Source organism: Oncorhynchus gorbuscha, linkage group LG04 (genome assembly GCF_021184085.1).
Source record: "Oncorhynchus gorbuscha isolate QuinsamMale2020 ecotype Even-year linkage group LG04, OgorEven_v1.0, whole genome shotgun sequence".
Lineage (NCBI taxonomy): Eukaryota > Metazoa > Chordata > Actinopteri > Salmoniformes > Salmonidae > Oncorhynchus > Oncorhynchus gorbuscha.
In genome coordinates this window covers 60660377-60680377 of record NC_060176.1, presented here as the reverse complement: position 1 = coordinate 60680377, position 20001 = coordinate 60660377, and the positions used below count along the sequence as shown (strand labels likewise).

At 41.9% G+C, this 20001-nt stretch overlaps 1 protein-coding gene across 1 annotated transcript; it reads left to right on the top strand.

Annotated features, from left to right (window-relative positions):
* Positions 1-11501: 11501 nt before the first annotated feature.
* Positions 11502-17404, top strand: LOC124033344 (glutathione hydrolase 1 proenzyme-like). Its single transcript, XM_046345350.1, has 12 exons — positions 11502-11674; positions 11920-12050; positions 12137-12226; positions 12592-12784; positions 13145-13305; positions 13441-13590; positions 14635-14771; positions 14924-15111; positions 15329-15456; positions 15606-15718; positions 15851-15964; positions 16077-17404. The coding sequence occupies exons 1-12, from the start codon at positions 11502-11504 to the stop codon at positions 16221-16223; spliced, it is 1725 nt and encodes a 574-aa protein (XP_046201306.1). The 3' UTR covers positions 16224-17404.
* Positions 17405-20001: the final 2597 nt, after the last annotated feature.

Here is a 20001-nt window from a genome sequence, read left to right as displayed (position 1 = left end):
TGCTACAGATCTATATCTATCCTACCCTGCCTTTCTAAGGTCTTCGAAAGCTAAGTTAACAAACAGATTACTGACCATTTCGAATACCACCGTTTCTGATTTATTTTATTTCACCTTTATTTAACCAGGAAGGCTAGTTGAGAACAAGTTCTCATTTACAACTGCGACCTGGCCAAGATAATGCAAAGCAGTGCGACACAAACAACAACACAAAGTTACACATGGAATAAACAAGCGTAGTCAATAACACAATAGAAAAAAAGAAAGTCTATATACAGTGTGTGCAAATAACGTGAAGAGCTAGGCAATAAATAGGCCATAGTAGCGAGGTAATTACAATTTAGCAGATTAACACCGTACCTTCTCCGCTGTGCATTCTGGTTTCAGAGCTGGTCATGGGTACACCTCAGCCACGTTCAAGGTCCTAAACAATGTCATAACCGCCATCGATAAAAGACGTTACTGTGCAGCCATATTCATCAACCTGGCCAAGGCTTTTGACTCTGTCAATCACCACATTCTTATCAGCAGACTAAACAGCCTTGGTTTCTCTAATGACTGCCTCGCCTGGTTCACCAACTACTTTTCTGAAATAGAGTTCAGTGTGTCAAATCGGAGGGCTTGTTGTCTGGACCTCTGGCAGTCTCTATGGGGGTGCCACAGTGTTCAATTCTCGGGCCGACTATCTTCTCTGTATATATCAATGATGTCACTCTCGCTGCTGGTGATTCTCTGATCCCCCTCTACGCAGACGACACCATTCTGTATACTTCTGGCCCTTCTTTGGAAACGGTGCTAACAAACCTCCAAACGAGCTTCAATGCCATACAACTCTCCTTCCGTGGCCTCCAACCGCTCTTAAATAAAAGTAAAACTAAATGCATGCTCTTCAACCGATCGCTGCCTGCACCTGCCTGCCCGTCCAGCCTCACTACTCCGGACGGTTCTGACTTAGAATATGTGGACAACTACAAATACCTAGGTGTCTGGTTAGACTGTAAACTCTCCTTCCAGACTCACATTAAGCATTTCCAATCCAAAATTAAATCTAGAATCGGCTTCCTATTTCACAACAAAGCCTCCTTCACTCATGCTGCCAAACATTCCCTCTTAAAACTGACCATCCTACCGATGCTCGACTTCGGCGATGTCATTTACAAATAGCCTCCAACACTCTATTCAACAAAGTGGATGCAGTCTATCACAGTGCCATCCGTTTTGTCACCAAAGCCCCATATACTACCCACCATTGCGACCTGTACGCTCTCGTTGGCTGGTCCTCGCTTCATACTCGTCGCCAAACCCACTGGCTCCAGGTCATCTACAATTCTTTGCTAGGTAAAGCCCCGCCTTATCTCAGCTCACTGGTCACCATAGCAGCACGCGCTCCAGCAGCACGCGCTCTCAATAGTCACTCCCAAAGCCAATTCCTCCTTTGGCCGCCTTTCCTTCCAGTTCTCTGCTGCCAATGACTGGAACGACCTGCAAAAATCACTGAAGCTGGAGACTCATATCTCCCTCACTAGCTTTAGGCACCAGCTGTCAGAGCAGCTTACAAATCAATACACCTGCACCAGCTCACAGATCACTGCACGCCCATCTGTAAATAGCCCATCCAACTACCTCATCCCCATACTGTATATATATATTTATCTTGCTTCTTTGCACCCCAGTATCTCTACTTGTACATTCATCTTCTGCACATCAATCACTCCAGTGTTTAATTGGTATATTGTAATTACTTGCCACCATGGCCTATTTATTGCCTTACCTCCCTTATCTTAACTCATTTGCACACACTGTATATAGACTTTTTCTACTGTATTATTGACTGTATGTTTGTTTATTCCATGTGTAACTCTGTGTTGTTGTATGTGTCGAGCTGCTTTGCTTTATTCTTGGCGAGGTCAAAGTTGTAAATGAAAACTTGTTCTCAACTAGCCTACCTGGTGAAATAAAGGTGAAATTTAAAAAATGAAATAGAAACAGAATCAATATGCTGTGCATTAAATACGCCTAGGTTCTTGAAACGGGTCTTCTTTTGAGCGCACTATGAAAGTAAGTTTATCAACTATAAGCTGTGTGATTTATGCTATCAAACTGTTTGATATTGAGATACATTTTTAGGAATTGAAATTGTGTCAAGTGTTATGACATGGTTGGCAATGATGAAATAAGGTGCAATTCGTTGTTTAATGGGCCACTGTGTGATTAAATTTGAATCCTTGTGGACTCCTTCAGAAATTCTATTATACATTCAATAAATTTTTAAAAGTAGCTTTACACATTTAAAATTCAATGTGAAAAATATTTTTGTCTCAAAAACCTTTTAAGTACTATTTGTTAACTGCTTGTTAAATCATTATCTGGGGTTTAACCCTCTGTTCTGTCTAGTATAGGATGGCTACACCCATTCCCAGCAAGTCCTATGTAACTACCTTTTATGTCAACCTCCAGTGTTTGTCTGGACAAGTATGGTATGTCTGGCCAATCAACATTACTGAACACTGAACATGTCATTTAATTGAGGCAATGTGCTGTTGCTGTGTGCCAAATCTGGTTCTGGCAAATTAATGTGGTTATAAAAATGATTACACATGCTGATTATGTTGATTACCGGTCAATTACCGTGAACAGAACATGTGGTTGAGGTCGAAAGTAAGTAGATAATCATATTCTTTGGAGTTTTTTTAATAAATCAGTTGTGCTGCTGGACACAGGACTAAATGTTGCTGAGTAAATAACTCGTTGAAGTGTCTTTTTGTCAAATCAAATCAAATCAAATTTATTTATATAGCCCTTCGTACATCAGCTGATATCTCAAAGTGCTGTACAGAAACCCAGCCTAAAACCCCAAACAGCAAACAATGCAGGTGTAAAAGCACGGTGGCTAGGAAAAACTCCCTAGAAAGGCCAAAACCTAGGAAGAAACCTAGAGAGGAACCGGGCTATGTGGGGTGGCCAGTCCTCTTCTGGCTGTGCCGGGTAGAGATTATAACAGAACATGACCAAGATGTTCAAATGTTCATAAATGACCAGCATGGTCAAATAATAATAAGGCAGAACAGTTGAAACTGGAGCAGCAGCACAGTCAGATGGACTGGGGACAGCAAGGAGCCATCATGTCAGGTAGTCCTGGGGCACGGTCCTAGGGCTCAGGTCCTCCGAGAGAGAGAAAGAAAGAGAGAATTAGAGAGAGCATATGTGGGGTGGCCAGTCCTCTTCTGGCTGTGCCAGGTGGAGATTATAACAGAACGTGGCCAAGATGTTCAAATGTTCATAAATGACCAGCATGGTTGAATAATAGTAAGGCAGAACAGTTGAAACTGGAGCAGGAGCATGGCCAGGTGGACTGGGGACAGCAAGGAGTCCTCATGTCAGGTAGTCCTGGGACATGGTCCTAGGGCCCAGGCCAGTTGAAACTGGAGCAGCAGCATGGCCAGGTGGACTGGGGACAGCAAGGAGTCATCATGTCAGGTAGTCCTGGGGCATGGTTCTAGGGCTCAGGTCCTCCGAGAGAGAGAAAGAAAGAGAGAAGGAGAGAATTAGAGAACGCACACTTAGATTTACACAGGACACCGAATAGGACAGGAGAAGTACTCCAGATAAACAAACTGACCCTAGCCCCCGACACATAAACTACTGCAGCATAAATACTGGAGGCTGAGACAGGAGGGGTCAGGAGACACTGTGGCCCCATCCGAGGACACCCCGGACAGGGCCAAACAGGAAGGATATAACCCCACCCACTTTGCCAAAGCACAGCCCCCACACCACTAGAGGGAAATCTTCAACCACCAACTTACCATCCTGAGACAAGGCCGAGTATAGCCCACAAAGATCTCCGACACGGTACAACCCAAGGGGTGGGGGGGAACCCAGACAGGCCGACCACAACAGTGAATCAACCCACCCAGGTGACGCATCCCCCCCAGGGACGGCACGAGAGAGCCCCAGCAAGCCAGTGACTCAGCCCCGTAACAGGGTTAGAGGCAGAGAATCCCAGTGGAAAAAGGGGAACCGGCCAGGCAGAGACAGCAAGGGCGGTTCGTTGCTCCAGAGCCTTTCCGTTCACCTTCCCACTCCTGGGCCAGACTACACTCAATCATATGACCCACTGAAGAGATGAGTCTTCAGTAAAGACTTAAAGGTTGAGACCGAGTTTGCGTCTCTGACATGGGTAGGCAGACCGTTCCATAAAAATGGAGCTCTATAGGAGAAAGCCCTGCCTCCAGCTGTTTGCTTAGAAATTCTAGGGACAATTAGGAGGCCTGCGTCTTGTGACCGTAGCGTACGTATAGGTATGTACGGCAGGACCAAATCAGAGAGGTAGGTAGGAGCAAGCCCATGTAATGCTTTGTAGGTTAGCAGTAAAACCTTGAAATCAGCCCTTGCTTTGACAGGAAGCCAGTGTAGAGAGGCTAGCACTGGAGTAATATGATCTCTTCTGAACCCTGTATATAGACTCATTATTGTTCTTTTATTGTTACTTTATTTTTTACTTTAGTTTATTTAGTAAATATTTTCTTAACTCTTATTTCAATTAAAACTGCAATGTTGGTTAAGGGCTTGTAAGTAAGCATTTCTCGGTAAGGTCTACAACTGTTGTATTCAACCCATGTGACAAATATAATTTGATTCGATTTTTCTTAACACACTTAAACCTGTGCGCCTGGCAGCTTACTACCATTCCCCGATCAAAGGCACTTAATAATAAATATTTTGTCTTGCCCATTCACCCTCGGACTGGTACACATACACAATCCATGTCTCAGTTGTCTCAAAGCTTAAAAATCCTTCTTTATCCTGTCTCCTCCCCTTCATCCACACTGATTGAAGTGGATTTAACAAGTGACATCAATAAGGGATTATTATTATTATTATTATTTTTTTTTTTAAATTTAATAATAAAATAATAGCTTTCATCTGGATTCACCTGGTCAGTCTGTCATGGAAAGACCAGGTGTTCCTAATGTTTTGTACACTCAGTAAATCTAAGTTGTTTTATAATGGTTGACTTTAATGGAGCTTGTCAAATAAAAATCACCTCTTCAGTACCAAAAAACAGTGAGTGACATGCACTAGACTCAAGGGACAGCCTCTGAAATCCACACGAAAGGTAGGATGAAGCCTACTCTTGTTCAACAGTTTATATTTGACTCAAATATATGTGATAAAAAATACACAGCGTGCTCCATGGGGGACCTCTGCATTGGGATGACAGTGATGAGATTAGACACAATAGCTGGGGTGCTCTACGGGTTCCTTTGACAGTGGTTCATCAGGCAGACACACCAGTAGGACTGACTGCATTCTGGAATAGCTACTGAGGTTGAATTTAGAGGTGGTGGTGGGGGGGTGTTGAGATACTTCTTTCACTTCTGCTGCCAGTTTATATCTCTGTGCTTTGTGACTACTCAGGCATCTCAATGGCACTAAGGACACAGGCAGAATAATCAAAACAGACCACATCACAAGCTGGCTGCTACTGTGGATACTTCTGTTACCCCTTGGTGCAACTGTACTTTTGACAGGCCTGTGAGGTGCATGGCAGAATATGTCTAAACAGACAGCAGGATCATACAGAAAAATGTGCATTAGGAGAAGTGTAACTCTTCAATGGCTGTGTGAGGTGGAACTGGAACTGGAACATGCTGCCATGGAAATACTGGGACATTTTCAGGTTCCAGGAATTATGTACAGATTCTCGTGACATGGTGCCGTGTATTATGCCTGCCCATATCATAACCCCACCGCCACCATGGAGCACTCATGTCAGAATGTTGACAAAAGCAAGACCCTTGCCCACACGACACCATGCCTGGTACAGTTGTAACTGGGATTCACCCTTGAAGAGGTCATCGAAGGTGAGCATTTGCCCACAGTCGGTTTCTACACCGAACTGCAGCCAGGTCAAGACACTGGTAAGGATGATGAGCATGCAGATGAGCTTCCCTGAGACGGGTTCTTTGGTTGTGCAATACCAGTTTCATCAGCTGTCCGGGTTGCTGGTCTCAGACGATTGATTTGTATTTGCAACTCTGGTCTTCTAGGCAGAGTTGCAAAGAAAAAGCCTTATCTCAGACTGGCAAATAAAAAGAAAAGATTAAGATGGGCAAAAGAACACAGACACCTAACAGAGGAACTCTGCCTAGAAGGCCAGCATCCCAGAGGCGCCTCTTCACTGTTGACGTTGAGACTGGTGTTTTGCGGGTACTATTTAATGCAGCTGCCAGTTGAGGACTTGTGAGGAATCTGTTTCTCAAACTAGACCCTCTAATGTACTTCTCCTCTTTCTCAGTTGTGCACCGGGGCCTCCCACTCCTCTTTCTATTCTGGTTAGAGCCCGTTTGTGCTTTTCTGTGAAGGGAGTAGGACACAGCTTTGTATGAGATCTTCAGTTTCTTGGCAATTTCTCGCATGGAATAGCCTTCATTTCTCAGAGCAAGAATAGACTGATGAGATTCAGAAGAACGTTCTTTGTTTCTGGTCATTTTGATCCATACTCGACCCACAAATGCTGATGCTCCAGATACTCAACTAGTCTAATGAAGGCCAGTTTTATTGCTTCTTTAATCAGAAAAAAAAACATTTGTGCTAACATAATTGAAAAAGGGTTTTCTAATGATCAATTAGCCTTTTAACATGATAAACTTGGATTAGCTAACACAACTTGCCATTGGAACACAGGAGTGATGGTTGCTAATAATGGGCCTCTGTATGCCTATGTAGATACTACATTAAAAATCTGCCGATTCCAGCTACAATAGTAATTTACAACATTAACAATGTCTACACTGTATTTCTGATCAATTTGATGTTATTTTAATGGACAAAAAAATATATTTTCTTTCAAAAACAAGGAAATTTTAAATTGACCCCAAACCTCTGAACGGTAGTGTACATCTATATGCAGTGGGGAGAATAAGTATTTCATACACTGCCGATTTTGCAGGTTTTCCTACATACAAAGCATGTAGAGGTTTGTCATTTTTATCATAGGTAAACTTCAACTGTGAGAGGCAGAATCTAAAACAAAAATCCAGAAGATCACATTGTATGATTTTTAAGTAATTCATTTGCATTTTATTGCATGACATAAGTATATGATCACCTACCAACCAGTAAGAATTCCGGCTCTCACAGACCTGTTAGTTTTTCTTTAAGAAGCCCTCCTGTTCTCCACTCATTACCTGTATTAACTGCACCTGTTTGAACTCGTTACCTGTATAAAAGACACCTGTCCACACACTCAATCAAACTCCAACCTCTCCACAATGGCCAAGTCCAGAGAGCTGTGTAAGGACATCAGGGATAAAATTGTAGACCTGCACAAGGCTGGGATGGGCTACAGGACAATAGGCAAGCAGCTTGGTGAGAAGGCAACAACTGTTGCCGCAATTATTAGAAAACGGAAGAAGTTCAAGATGACGGTCAATCACCCTCAGTCTGGGGCTCCATGCAAGATCTCACCTCGTGGGGCATCAATGATCATGAGGAAGGTGAGGGACCAGCCCAGAACTACACGGCAGGACCTGTTCAATGACCTGAAGAGAGCTGCGACCACAGTCTCAAAGAAAACCATTAGTAACACACTACGCCGTCATGGATTAAAATCCTGTAGGGCATGCAAGGTCCCCTACTCAAGTCAGCGCATGTCCAGGCCCATCTGAAGTTTGCCAATGATCATCTAGATGATCCAGAGGAGGAATGGGAGAAGGTCATGTGGTTTGATGAGACAAAAATAGAGCTTTTTGGTCTAAACTCCACTTGACGTGTTTGGAGGAAGAAGGATGAGTACAACCCCAAGAACACCATCCCAACCGTGAAGCATGGAGGTGGAAACATCATTCTTTGGGGATGCATTTCTGCAAAGGGGACAGGACGACTGCACCATATTGAGGGGAGGATGGATGGGGCCATGTATCGCAAGATCTTGGCCAACAACCTCCTTCCCTCAGTAAGAGCATTGAAAATGGGTCGTGGCTGGGTCTTCCAGCATGACAACGACCCGAAACACACAGCCAGGGCAACTAAGGAGTGGCTCCGTAAGAAGCATCTCAAGGTCCTGGAGTGGCCTAGCCAGTCTTCAGACCTGAACCCAATAGAAAATCTTTGGAGGGAGCTGAAAGTCCGTATTGCCCAGCGACAGCCCCGAAACCTGAAGGATCTGGAGAAGGTCTGTATGGAGGAGTGGGCCAAAATCCCTGCTGCAGTGTGTTTAAACCCGGTCAAGAACTACAGGAAACGTATGATCTCTGTAATTGCAAACAAAAGTTTCTGTACCAAATACTAAGTTCTGCTTTTCTGATGTATCAAATAAAGTGCCTTGCGAAAGTATTCGCCCCCCTTGAACTTTGCGACCTTTTGCCACATTTCAGGCTTCAAACATAAAGATATAAACCTGTATTTTTTTGTGAAAAATCAACAACATGTGGGACACAATCATGAAGTGTAACGACATTTATTGAATATTTCAAACTTTTTTAACAAATCAAAAACTGAAAAATTGGGCGTGCAAAATTATTCAGCCCCTTTACTTTCAGTGCAGCAAACTCTCTCCAGAAGTTCAGTGAGGATCTCTGAATGATCCAATGTTGACCTAAATGACTAATGATGATAAATACAATCCACCTGTGTGTAATCAAGTCTCCGTATAAATGCACCTGCACTGTGATAGTCTCAGAGGTCAGTTAAAAGCGCAGAGAGCATCATGAAGAACAAGGAACACACCAGGCAGGTCCGAGATACTGTTGTGAAGAAGTTTAAAGCCGGATTTGGATACAAAAAGATTTCCCAAGCTTTAAACATCCCAAGGAGCACTGTGCAAGCGATAATATTGAAATGGAAGGAATATCAGACCACTGCAAATCTACCAAGACCTGGCCGTCCCTCTAAACTTTCAGCTCATACAAGGAGAAGACTGATCAGATATGCAGCCAAGAGGTCCATGATCACTCTGGATGAACTGCAGAGATCTACAGCTGAGGTGGGACACTCTGTCCATTGGACAACAATCAGTCGTATATTGCACAAATATGGAGAGTGGCAAGAAGAAAGCTATTTCTTAAAGATATCCATAAAAAGCGTTGTTTAAAGTTTGCCACAAGCCACCTGGGAGACACACCAAACATGTGGAAGAAGGTGCTCTGGTCAGATGAAACCAAAATTGAACTTTTTGGCAACAATGCAAAACGTTATGTTTGGCGTAAAAGCAACACAGCTCATCACTCTGAACACACTATCCCCACTGTCAAACATGGTGGTGGCAGCATCATGGTTTGGGCCTGCTTTTCTTCAGCAGGGACAGGGAAGATGGTTAAAATTGAAGGGAAGATGGATGGAGCCAAATACAGGACCATTCTGGAAGAAAACCTGATGGAGTCTGCAAAAAACCTGAGACTGGGACGGAGATTTGTCTTCCAACAAGACAATGATCCAAAACATAAAGCAAAATCTACAATGGAATGGTTCAAAAATAAACATATCCAGGTGTTAGAATGGCCAAGTCAAAGTCCAGACCTGAATCCAATGGAGAATCTGTGGAAAGAACTGAAAACTGCTGTTCACAAATGCTCTCCATCCAACCTCACTGAGCTCAAGCTGTTTTGCGAGGAGGAATGGGAAAAGATTTCAGTCTTTCGATGTGCAAAACTGATAGACATACCCCAAGCGACTTACAGCTGTAATCGCAGCAAAAGGTGGCGCTACAAAGTATTAACTTAAGGGGGTTGAATAATTTTGCACGCCCAATTTTTCAGTTTTTGATTTGTTAAAAAAGTTTGAAATATCCAATAAATGTCGTTCCACTTCATGATTGTGTCCCACTTGTTGTTGATTCTTCACAACTTATAAATTATATAAATTACAGACCTCTACATGCGTTGTAAGTAGGAAACACTGACGATTTTGCAGGTTATCAAATACTTGTTCTCCCCACTATATATATGTGGCATAGGGTGGTCTAGCGGTCTAGGCCGCTGCCTCCGGTGCATACAAAGACTTATTTTTTTTTATATACACAGTGCCCGTCATAAGTTTTGACACACCTACTCATGTGAAGAGATCAAAACTATGAAAAAACACAAATGGACTCATGCAGTAACCAAAAAAACTGTTAAACAAATACAAAATATATTTTGTATTTGAGATTCTTCAAAGTAGCCAACCTTTGCCTTGATGACATCTTTGCAAACTATTGGTATTCTCTCAACCAGCTTCACCTGGAATGCTTTTCCAACAATCTTGAAGGAGATCCCACATATGTTGAGCACTTGTTGGCTGCTTATCCTTCACTCTGCAGTCCAACTCATCCCAAACCATCTCAATTGGGTTGAGGTCGTGTGATTGTGGAGGCCAGGTCATCTGATCTAGCACCATCACTCTCCTTCTTGGTCAAATAGCCCTTACACAGCCTGGAGGTGTGTTGTGGGTCATTGTCCTGTTGAAAAGCAAATGATACTCCAAATAAGCACAAACCAGATGGAATGGCGTATTGCTGCAGAAAGCTGTGGTAGCCATGCTGGTAAGTGTTCCTTGATTTCTAAATAAATCACTGACAGTGTTACCAGCAAAGCACCCCCACACCGTCACACCTCCTCCTCCGTGCTTCACCATGGGAACCACACATGTGGAGATCATCCGTTCACCTACTCTGTGTCTCACAAAGACACAGTGGTTGGAACCCAAAATCTCAAATTTGGACTCATCAGACAAAAGGACAGATTTCCATTGGTCTACTGTCTATTGCTCATGTTTCTTGGCCCAAGCAAGTCTCTTCTTCTTATTGGTGTCCTTTAGTGGTTTCTTTCCAGCAATTTGACCATGACGGCCTGATTCACATAGTCTCCTTCTACCTTGTCACAACACAACTAATTAGCTGAAACACAAGAAGAAGGAAAGATATTCCACAAATTAACTTTTAGGCACACCTGTTAATTGTAATGCATTCTAGGTGACTTCCTCATGAAGCTGGTTGAGAGAATGCCAAGAGTGTGTAAAGCTGTCATCAAGGTAAAGGGTGGCTACTTTGAAAAATCTATATATATTTTGATTTGTTTAACACTTTTTTGGTTACTACATGATTCCATATGTGTTATTTAATTGTTTTGATGTCTTCACTATTTTTCTACAATGTAGAAAATAGTACAAAAAAAAGAAAAACTCTTGAATGCGTAGGTGTGTCCAAACTTTTGACTGGTACTGTATATATATTGTTTTGTATCTATTTTTCTTTTTAAGTCTTTGTTTGTTTATTTGATAGAGAGATTATGGTGAAATATAGAGTGCTGAAATAGCAGTTAGCTGGATTGGAACCCATGCTGCAGCTGTACATGTGCACTGGAGACATGTGCATCTAGCGGCTAAACTGCTAGATCACCCACCCGCAGCTTACTACTTTTAATGATCTAATAAATTCAATCAATCAAGAATAAATATACCTGTAAGGTTTCTGTCTAACTGTAAGATGTGTTGGTGTGTTGGTTCCCCTGGGCAGGAAAATGGTCAGAAAATCCCTGGTGGCTGGGCTGGTAGTTTTGCTGGTGGCTGCAGTGGGAGTGTTCGTGGGGGTGTTCATGGGGATGGGAAACAAGAGCCCCATCTCCCCCTCAGACCATTTCTACTCCAAAGCTGCCGTGGCTGCAGATGCTGGAAAATGCTCTGAGGTGGGAAGGTAAGTAACGTTACACTAGACAACTAATTCCCTTTGATACAATGATTCATGGAGGCAATCAAATGACAGGACATGATTAAGCTCTACAAGGAGAATTATGTGTGTGTGTGTGTGTGTGTGTGTGTGTGTGTGTGTGTGTGTGTGTGTGTGTGTGTGTGTGTGTGTGTGTGTGTGTGTGTGTGTGTGTGTGTGTGTGTGTGTGTGTGTGTGTGTGTGTGTGTGTGTGTGTGTGTGTGTGTACCTAGGGACATTCTAAAGAGGAATGGCTCAGCGGTGGATGCATCTATCGCCGCCCTTCTGTGTGTTGGCCTCCTGAACGCTCACAGCATGGGCATTGGAGGGGGGCTCTTCTTCACAATCTATAACGCTTCCACAGGTGAGTCAGTGTGTCCTCAAGCCTCCACAAATGACAAAATGCTAATAAACACATCCATGTTTGCATTTTCTATCACTGCTCGACAGGGAAGGTTGAAACCATTGACGCGAGGGAGACAGCACCCATGAACGCGACAGAAGACATGTTTGGCAATAACACCCAGCTTTCTCGGAAAGGTACCAGTTCTACTGTTCTGGAATGTACGTCAGGTACAGGATAGGTTAGGCAGGTTCTGTGGTTCAAGATAACAGCTGAACAGTTATACGGTAGCTGGAGTGTATCACAGTGAGATGGGGATAGAGAGAAGATGACAAGAATAGAACTGCGAGAATAGTATGAACCTTCTGGCATCCTCTTCCCTGGTTTTCCATCATTCTAAGGAACATTAGGTCTAACTGTCTGCATCATATGCATGGGTACAACAAGGGGGCAAATGTTTCACCTGTCAAAATGAGGAAATATACTGATATGTATTTCAAATCCTTTGTGAGCAGGGTTTCAACTTTGTGCAAATGGTGATAAAGTCGTCTCTGCATAACAGGTGGATTGTCTATTGCCATTCCTGGGGAGATCCGTGGTTACGAAATGGCACACAGGAGACATGGCAGGCTGCCATGGAAGGATCTGTTTGAGCCAAGCATTGCTTTGGCACGCATCGGTTTCCCTATAGGCAAAGCCCTGGCCAAAGCCATCTCCAAGAACAAGGACGCTATTCAAGGAGATGCCAATATGTGGTGAGGACAGGACAAACGCTGAAATGTTGTTGATTTTATCTGTAAATTCTATATTACTACTACAACCACTTCTACAAATGTACCTTTTTCTATCAGCGTGAATGTAATGCTCAATGAAGTGCTGTAATAGGATTAGTTGATTTTATCACAGAGTACCTCATATTTCAACCAATAAAATGTGATTATTTTGATGTCATTCATGGCTTCCTCTGTGATTTATTATGACCACTGATGATTTATTTGATTGGCCACTGTAAAACCTATGATGACAAAGCCATGGGAATTCTGGTCCTTTTATTCTATGGGTTTGCTTGAATAACTCCTGCTAATAAGTTCTCTGTTCTTGATTTTGTACTCCAGTGAAGTGTTCTGTGACTCCCAGAAAAACATCCTGAAGGAAAATGACATCGTTAAATTTCCCAAATTAGCAGACACCTATGAGAGGATAGCAGAGGAGGGACCGAATGTTTTTTACAATGGGACAATGGCGCAGACAATTGTGGATGACATCCAGGCAGCAGGTCTTTACATGTGTGCATTATAAAATCCTATTACATCTCATCATTCTTGTTGTACACTATGAGGATGATCAAGCGAGACAGATCTTATAGGCAGTGTGTCGATGTGCTTCTTCAGCAGTTATTTCCTCTTCTCAGGAGGGATTATAACCCTGGAGGACCTGCTGGAGTACCGGCCTGTGTTGAATGAGAACCCACTGAAGCTGACCGTGGGAGAGTACACCATGCACGTCCCAGACGCCCCCTCCAGCGGCCCAGTCCTGGCACTCATACTCAACATAGTGGACGGTGAGCAGCAGCCTAGCTAACTCTGAGTCTGAACTCAGCCATGCAGACCAGAGGCTTTCAGGTTTCCTTCCCCTGTACTCCTCTTGGACACTGTTTCCGCCCCCTCCGTAACCCCCACCAACCCTCTACACTAATTCAGCCACAGTTAATTCACCAGGGGCCTCATTTATAAACGTTGCATATGCACAAAATATGTCCCAAAACATGCGTGCGCCAGCTTTCACTCAAAAGTGGACGTTATGAAAAACTGAAATTGACTGAGAATGTGCTTATCCTCCCGCAAACTTTAGACCATACGAAGGCACAGTTTGCAGTGATTGAAGTATTGCATTGCAAGAAGGCAACAGTAGCCTAGTAGACTTGTCCAAATGGGGAATAAATTATGACTTATTCATGACAAAAAAACAGGTAGCTAAATATAATAAAAAGATGCAATAATTTGCTGTTAGTGAGAAGAGCAAAAACTAAGTTCTTGACATTTTCCGGATTGACTGACCTTCATGTCTTAAGGGAATGATGGACTATCATTTCCCTTTGCTTATTTGAGCTGTTCTTGACATAAAATGGACTTGGTCTTTTACCAAATACAGCTATCTTCTGTATACCAACACTACCTTGTCACAACACTTGGTTCAAATGCGTTAAGAAGGATGAAATTCCACAAATGAACTTTTAACAAGGCACACCTGTTCATTGAAATGCATTCCAGGTGACTACCTCGTGAAGCTGGTTGAGAGAATGCCAAGAGTGTGCAAAGCTGTCATCAAGGCAAAGGGTGGCTACTTTGAAGGATTTCAAATATAAAATATATTTGGATTTGCTTAACACTTTTTTGGCTACTACATTATGCCATATGAATGATTTCATAGTTTTGATGTTTTCACTATTATTCTACAATGTAGAAAATAGTAAAAATAAAGAAAAACCTTGGAATGAGTAGGTGTGTCCAAACTTTTGGCTGGTACTGTACATTAAATCTACTGTATCTCTGCTAAATTAACAACTAGTTATTGTTTAGTCTGAAATATGTTTTTTTTTCTTCAGGGTATAATTTTACTGGCACGAGTGTCTCTACGGCCAAGAAAAAGACCTTGACATATCACCGCATCGTGGAAGCATTCCGATTTGCTTATGCCAAGAGGAGCAGACTAGGGGACCCACGCTATCTCAATATCACTGATGTGAGAACCCTGATTCCCATTTTTCAAGTACACAGTTTTACTCACAAATATATATTTGACTTTGAAATAAAGATGGTTTGTAGTTGTTTAAAGAATAGGCTGTTCACCAACGGAATTCCTTTTTTTTACTGATGATTTAATATTCTCTCCAGCTCATCCACAACATGACCTCAGACTACTTTGCTGATGGGATCAGGAGTAAGATCACAGATGACACCACTCATCCCGACAGCTACTATGAGCCAGATTATTTTGTCCCTGACAATCACGGAACAGCACACCTGTCCGTCATAGCAGAGGATGGAAGTGCTGTGGCTGCCACCAGCACAATCAATCTATAGTAAGAGTCCTACAAGGCAAGACCTCCTGAGACAATAGGACTAATGAATACATAATGCTACAGGGTAGATTATAGATATCCAGAGACAGATCATTAATATAGCATTCACTCTAAACACCCTTTGCTTGCCGATGGTCTTACTGAGGATTCTCTGTTTTCATTTAACCGTTAAATAACATTCATAGGATATGTAACTCCTATCATTTCCCATCTTCAGTTTTGGCTCCAAAGTCATGTCCCGATCAACTGGCATCATTTTCAATGATGAGATGGATGACTTCAGCTCTCCACACATCACCAATGGCTTTGGAATCCCTCCATCTCCTAACAACTTCATCCAGCCTGGTGAGATAGTATAGGAACTAAAATCTATATCCTTATTGCCGGTAAGCTACTGAAAGTTCTCAATTTACACATGGCCCCAATTTGAGCCTTGGCTGGTTTGTTTTCTGAGAATAACTTTGTCTGAATATTTAGCTGTCTCTCTGTTTTAGGTAAAAGGCCTCTATCTTCTATGTGCCCAACTATTATCTTGGACAAAGACAATAGAGTTAAAATGGTGGTGGGAGCCTCTGGTGGAACAAAGATCACCACAGCGACTGCCCTAGTAAGTCTTGAGCCATACAAATAAATTGATCATCTAAAACAGATAAAGCCTACACATGACAGCCATCTATCGTTACATTGTGATATTGTGATGAATCAGAGTATAAGTAGCTTCCTTTTCTCATTTACATAGGTGATTCTGAATTCCTTGTTCTTTGACTACGACCTCAAAAAATCTGTGACACAACCTCGAATTCACAATCAACTTAACCCAAATATGACAGTAGTGGAGCATGGCTTTGAAAAGGTGGGTAATTTTGAACAATATTGCATAGAATATTGTTTGATGAAAAAATACAAATTCATTTGAAAAAGCTTTTGGGTAACTGAAATGTAATCTGTGTGTGTGTGTGTAATAGAGCGTATTAGATGGTCTGGCACAGAAGAACCATGTAACAGAGCTGCTGATGACTCCTGGATCAGTAGTTCAGGCGGTGGTGCGACAGGGGGAGCGGCTCTGTGCTGAGTCCGACCCCAGAAAAGGGGGTTATCCAGCGGGCTACTGAGTCTCCATAAAGAAACAGGGCCATTAAGAGACAGGGCCATAGAGAGGCCATGTATCTGCAATGAAACAATGGCTCCTCAAGGAGGCACAGCCTCTTTTTCTTCAGCCTAAATTCCTTTCAAGACATGGAAAATGACTTTACTCCACATCAATACCTCCTCTCTTCACACCAAATAATCGGCAACTTTTATTTGCTTTTATTTCAGGATTATTTATTTTTGTATTTTGAAAAAGAAGTGCGATTGCAACTCTGAGAGTGGCATTTTTAAAATCCTTGCTGTATCAAGAGATCATTGTCAATTATCCTAAAGAAAGAAGTGTATTTATGCAATGCAGTGGGGTAGCAGAACGCTGGACTGTAACTGTGGTTTCCTGCTGGTTGTAAATACCAATGGGCCAGAACTGAAATGGACACCATGGATCACCTGATGTACATTCTGAAATAGTTTGCTTATGAAATATTAGCCAACATATTAGTCAAATTACTCTGTGATGATGAGCAATCATTCTGTTTGACAGAAAAATAGCCATTTATCTGAGATTTAAGAAAGGTCATGTTTTAGGGGATAATGTGAACACCAATATGAAAGGTTGTCAAAGTAGTTTGTCTCTGTCCATTGAACAAATCAAATATAGAGAAATTACTGTTTTGTCTCTCCATCAAGGAAAAATGGTCTGTATGTTTTAACCATGTAAAATACCACAGTTGGTCACTGAAAACTCCTCGACTTCCACCTCAGGTCTTAACAGGTCAGGTTGTAAGATCTGTTGGTGCTTTATGGGTTGGCTAAAGCACAAACAGATCTGTCAACCAGGCTACAGGTCTACCATCTGCCTTATGAAGATGTTGGTCACAGGTAGCTACATTTTTATTTTCATGAGAATTCTGATCTGTAACTCTAAAACAGTGATTTCTGTTTTACTGATTTCATCTCAACTCTGCCCATTGCCCATGGGGGCCTGCTGTTAATAAGGGCTCAAATATGGCTGCCATTGACCTATTCAAATGGTATTTTTATATTTTTTTTGTGATGAGGATTGTTAAGAAAGACACATTTTTAATGTTTAATATCGAGTAAGTGAATTTAGTGTATTTAAAAAAATACATGTGCAGATATATTTTTTAAAACTTGCATTGTTCTCATGCCATGCTTGTTGCCATGCTTGTTATTAAACATTTTAAACAAATACATATTTCACATTACTCTGCCCGTTCCCCATATTCTGAGGGACATCCTTCTCTGCTTTGATAACTGTAACCTAACTGCTGAACGAATGTTACTGTAGTATGAAATCAGATTATTGAAGCAAGGTTGTAGCAGAATGTTTTACAGTACACAATATGTTAACAACAGCTACATTATTTCTAACCAACTGACTGAAGTACCATCTCATACAAAAAAACATTTGGCTCAACTTCCTTTAACAGTTTGAAGAACAAAATACCCAGCAGTTTCCTTCTGACAAATCTTGGCAAGATGTGGCATTTGGCACCACCTATGGCTTTTACAAAAACCTCCAATTGGATTAATCACCGAAGCCATTGAACTGCCTGTGCTTCCATAGACCAGTGAAGTATAAGAAGCTAAATAGACAATAAATCACACATAGGATTCACCCTAAATACTTCCTCTCTATCAAACCGCTCTTCTCTTTTATGAGGTTCTCAATAACTGAAAAGACAAGCATGCTAATAGACCTCACCAGTAGGACTATAGGTGGCAGAGTTGGTGACTTGGCAGTTGAATAAAGAGTCAAACATTTAACAACATAGATGTGAAAATCTCCATGAGAATGATATACACTAAATTTACAAAACATTAGGAACACCTGCTCTTTCCACGACATAGACTGACCAGGTGAATCCAAGTGAAAGCTATGATCCATTATTGATGTCACTTGTTAAATTCACTTCAAAATCAGTGTAGATGAAGGGGAGGAGACAGGTTAAAGGAATGTGGCCTGAGACACTATCTGTGTATACTCTACTCTATTCTTCCTTGTGAGAGTGAAATGATTCATATTCAGTCAGACAGCATTCAGCCTGTGGGCAGATGGGGAAGGATGGCTAATGAAGCTGTACATTATATACATAAATAGTAAAGCAAGTGTTTTTCAATCCTTTGACACAGCTCATCTTAACTGTGCTAATGGAACATATCCCATGCCCCGACTACTGTGATCCTTATGACAGCGCAGGCCTGACCAGAGTCTAGTGTCAACGTTGAGGCTCAGTGCTCACATACAGGGGAGGCCATTGGTGCAGAGAACATCTAGCGTCAATGATCACATAGCCCATCTAGAGTTGTCTGATGAAAAGACCAGCCATCCCACGGCAGCAGCTCCCTCCATCTCCAGAGGTATAAACACGCACACACACAAGAGCAGAGTGAATTATGCAGCGTGTGTATATTTACTGTGTGTATTTACACAGGCTCTGTCCCATTTCTGTTCCACGAGGCCCACCATCTGTGTGTTTATAGAGTGAGGTAGCTAAACACGCCTTGGGCCTTACAGAGTGCTTCTTGTGCAAACATTCAGAAACACACAACTTAAATTGTCGAACTTTCAACACCTGGACTAAACCTGCATGTTAATGGTAAGAGTGATTGTGCAATTGAACAGAAAAACATTCTTCCTGTATAATGTAAACTGTTGAAATCAACCAAAAAAGTTCAAGTAATGATGACAATGCATTTTTCCTTGTGAGAGGGACATGAGGAATTTCTCAAAAACGAACCCACTCAAACATTAGTCAATTGCCTTTTACCTAAATTTGTTCTAGTTTGTACCTCTGAAATTATTAAAGAGCCAGAATGAAATATTTGAAGGCTCAGGGCTGTCACTGCTTCCTTTCAGTAATAAGACTTCTGTGTTTGCAAACCAACGTTAGGTAATGTTTTAAATGCTATTAGACTAAGCTTCTTCTGTATACAAACCAAAGGGCAATTAAGGATATTCAAAAGATCCAACTTGTTTCACAAGACCTTTTCTTAGATCAGTGTCATTATGAAGAGATAATGTGAACGTAGTGGCGCTCATGACTGGCACATTAAAGAATGACCACTCTTAGAGGTTGCATAAATCTACACCAGACTAACCAAAACAATATGCAGTGTCATTGCTTAGCTCAGTTTCCCACAGAATGTGTTACGTTATGGCACACACACAGAGATCTATCCCATTAAAATTAGGGAATATTTTCACTTCATTTAAATAGTTGAAATTACATTGTTCATTGGCATGCTCCAACTGAAGACAAATCACCTTGCTCTCTAAAACGTATTCATCTTCTGCCCGGCTCTGATATTACAGTCATTCATCATATCGTGGTGGGTAAAACTGGCTCTCCCTGACAGCTCGGTTAAGCCTTCCTCATTCTCTAAGCATAGATGATTAGATGCTCTATGCTAGACATCTCTGTCTTGACCTCTGATGAGATCCCACCACTGGGACTTTAAAAAATATGTTGATGATATGTATTCTATTGACATCCTTCAGAGGCAATGACAACATCGAAAGGATTCTTTCCTGAATAAGGTAAAACTCATCGTTGACTACTGGTATGTACCCTATGCTGACATTCAAATACTATGTGGGTGTTATGTATGCAAATTAAAATACAAAGGTTGTGGGAGGCCCAGCCAGGCTGCACTTTTTCTCCAATAGCTGTGATCGCCATCTAGTGGTAGTGTAGTCAGAAACATTTTCAGATGGAACAAATTAGTGATTTTCAGGTTCGCAGTTTCACAAGAAAAAAGGACAACAAACTTGGGAGA

Coding starts and splice junctions, on each gene's coding strand:
- LOC124033344 (XM_046345350.1), top strand. CDS start 11,502: ATGGTCAGAAAATCCCTGGTGGCTGGGCTGGTAGTTTTGCTGGTGGCT. Junction 12,051..12,136: donor AATCTATAACGCTTCCACAG/GTGAGTCAGTGT, acceptor ACTGCTCGACAG/GGAAGGTTGAAACCATTGAC. Junction 15,719..15,850: donor TCACCACAGCGACTGCCCTA/GTAAGTCTTGAG, acceptor TCATTTACATAG/GTGATTCTGAATTCCTTGTT.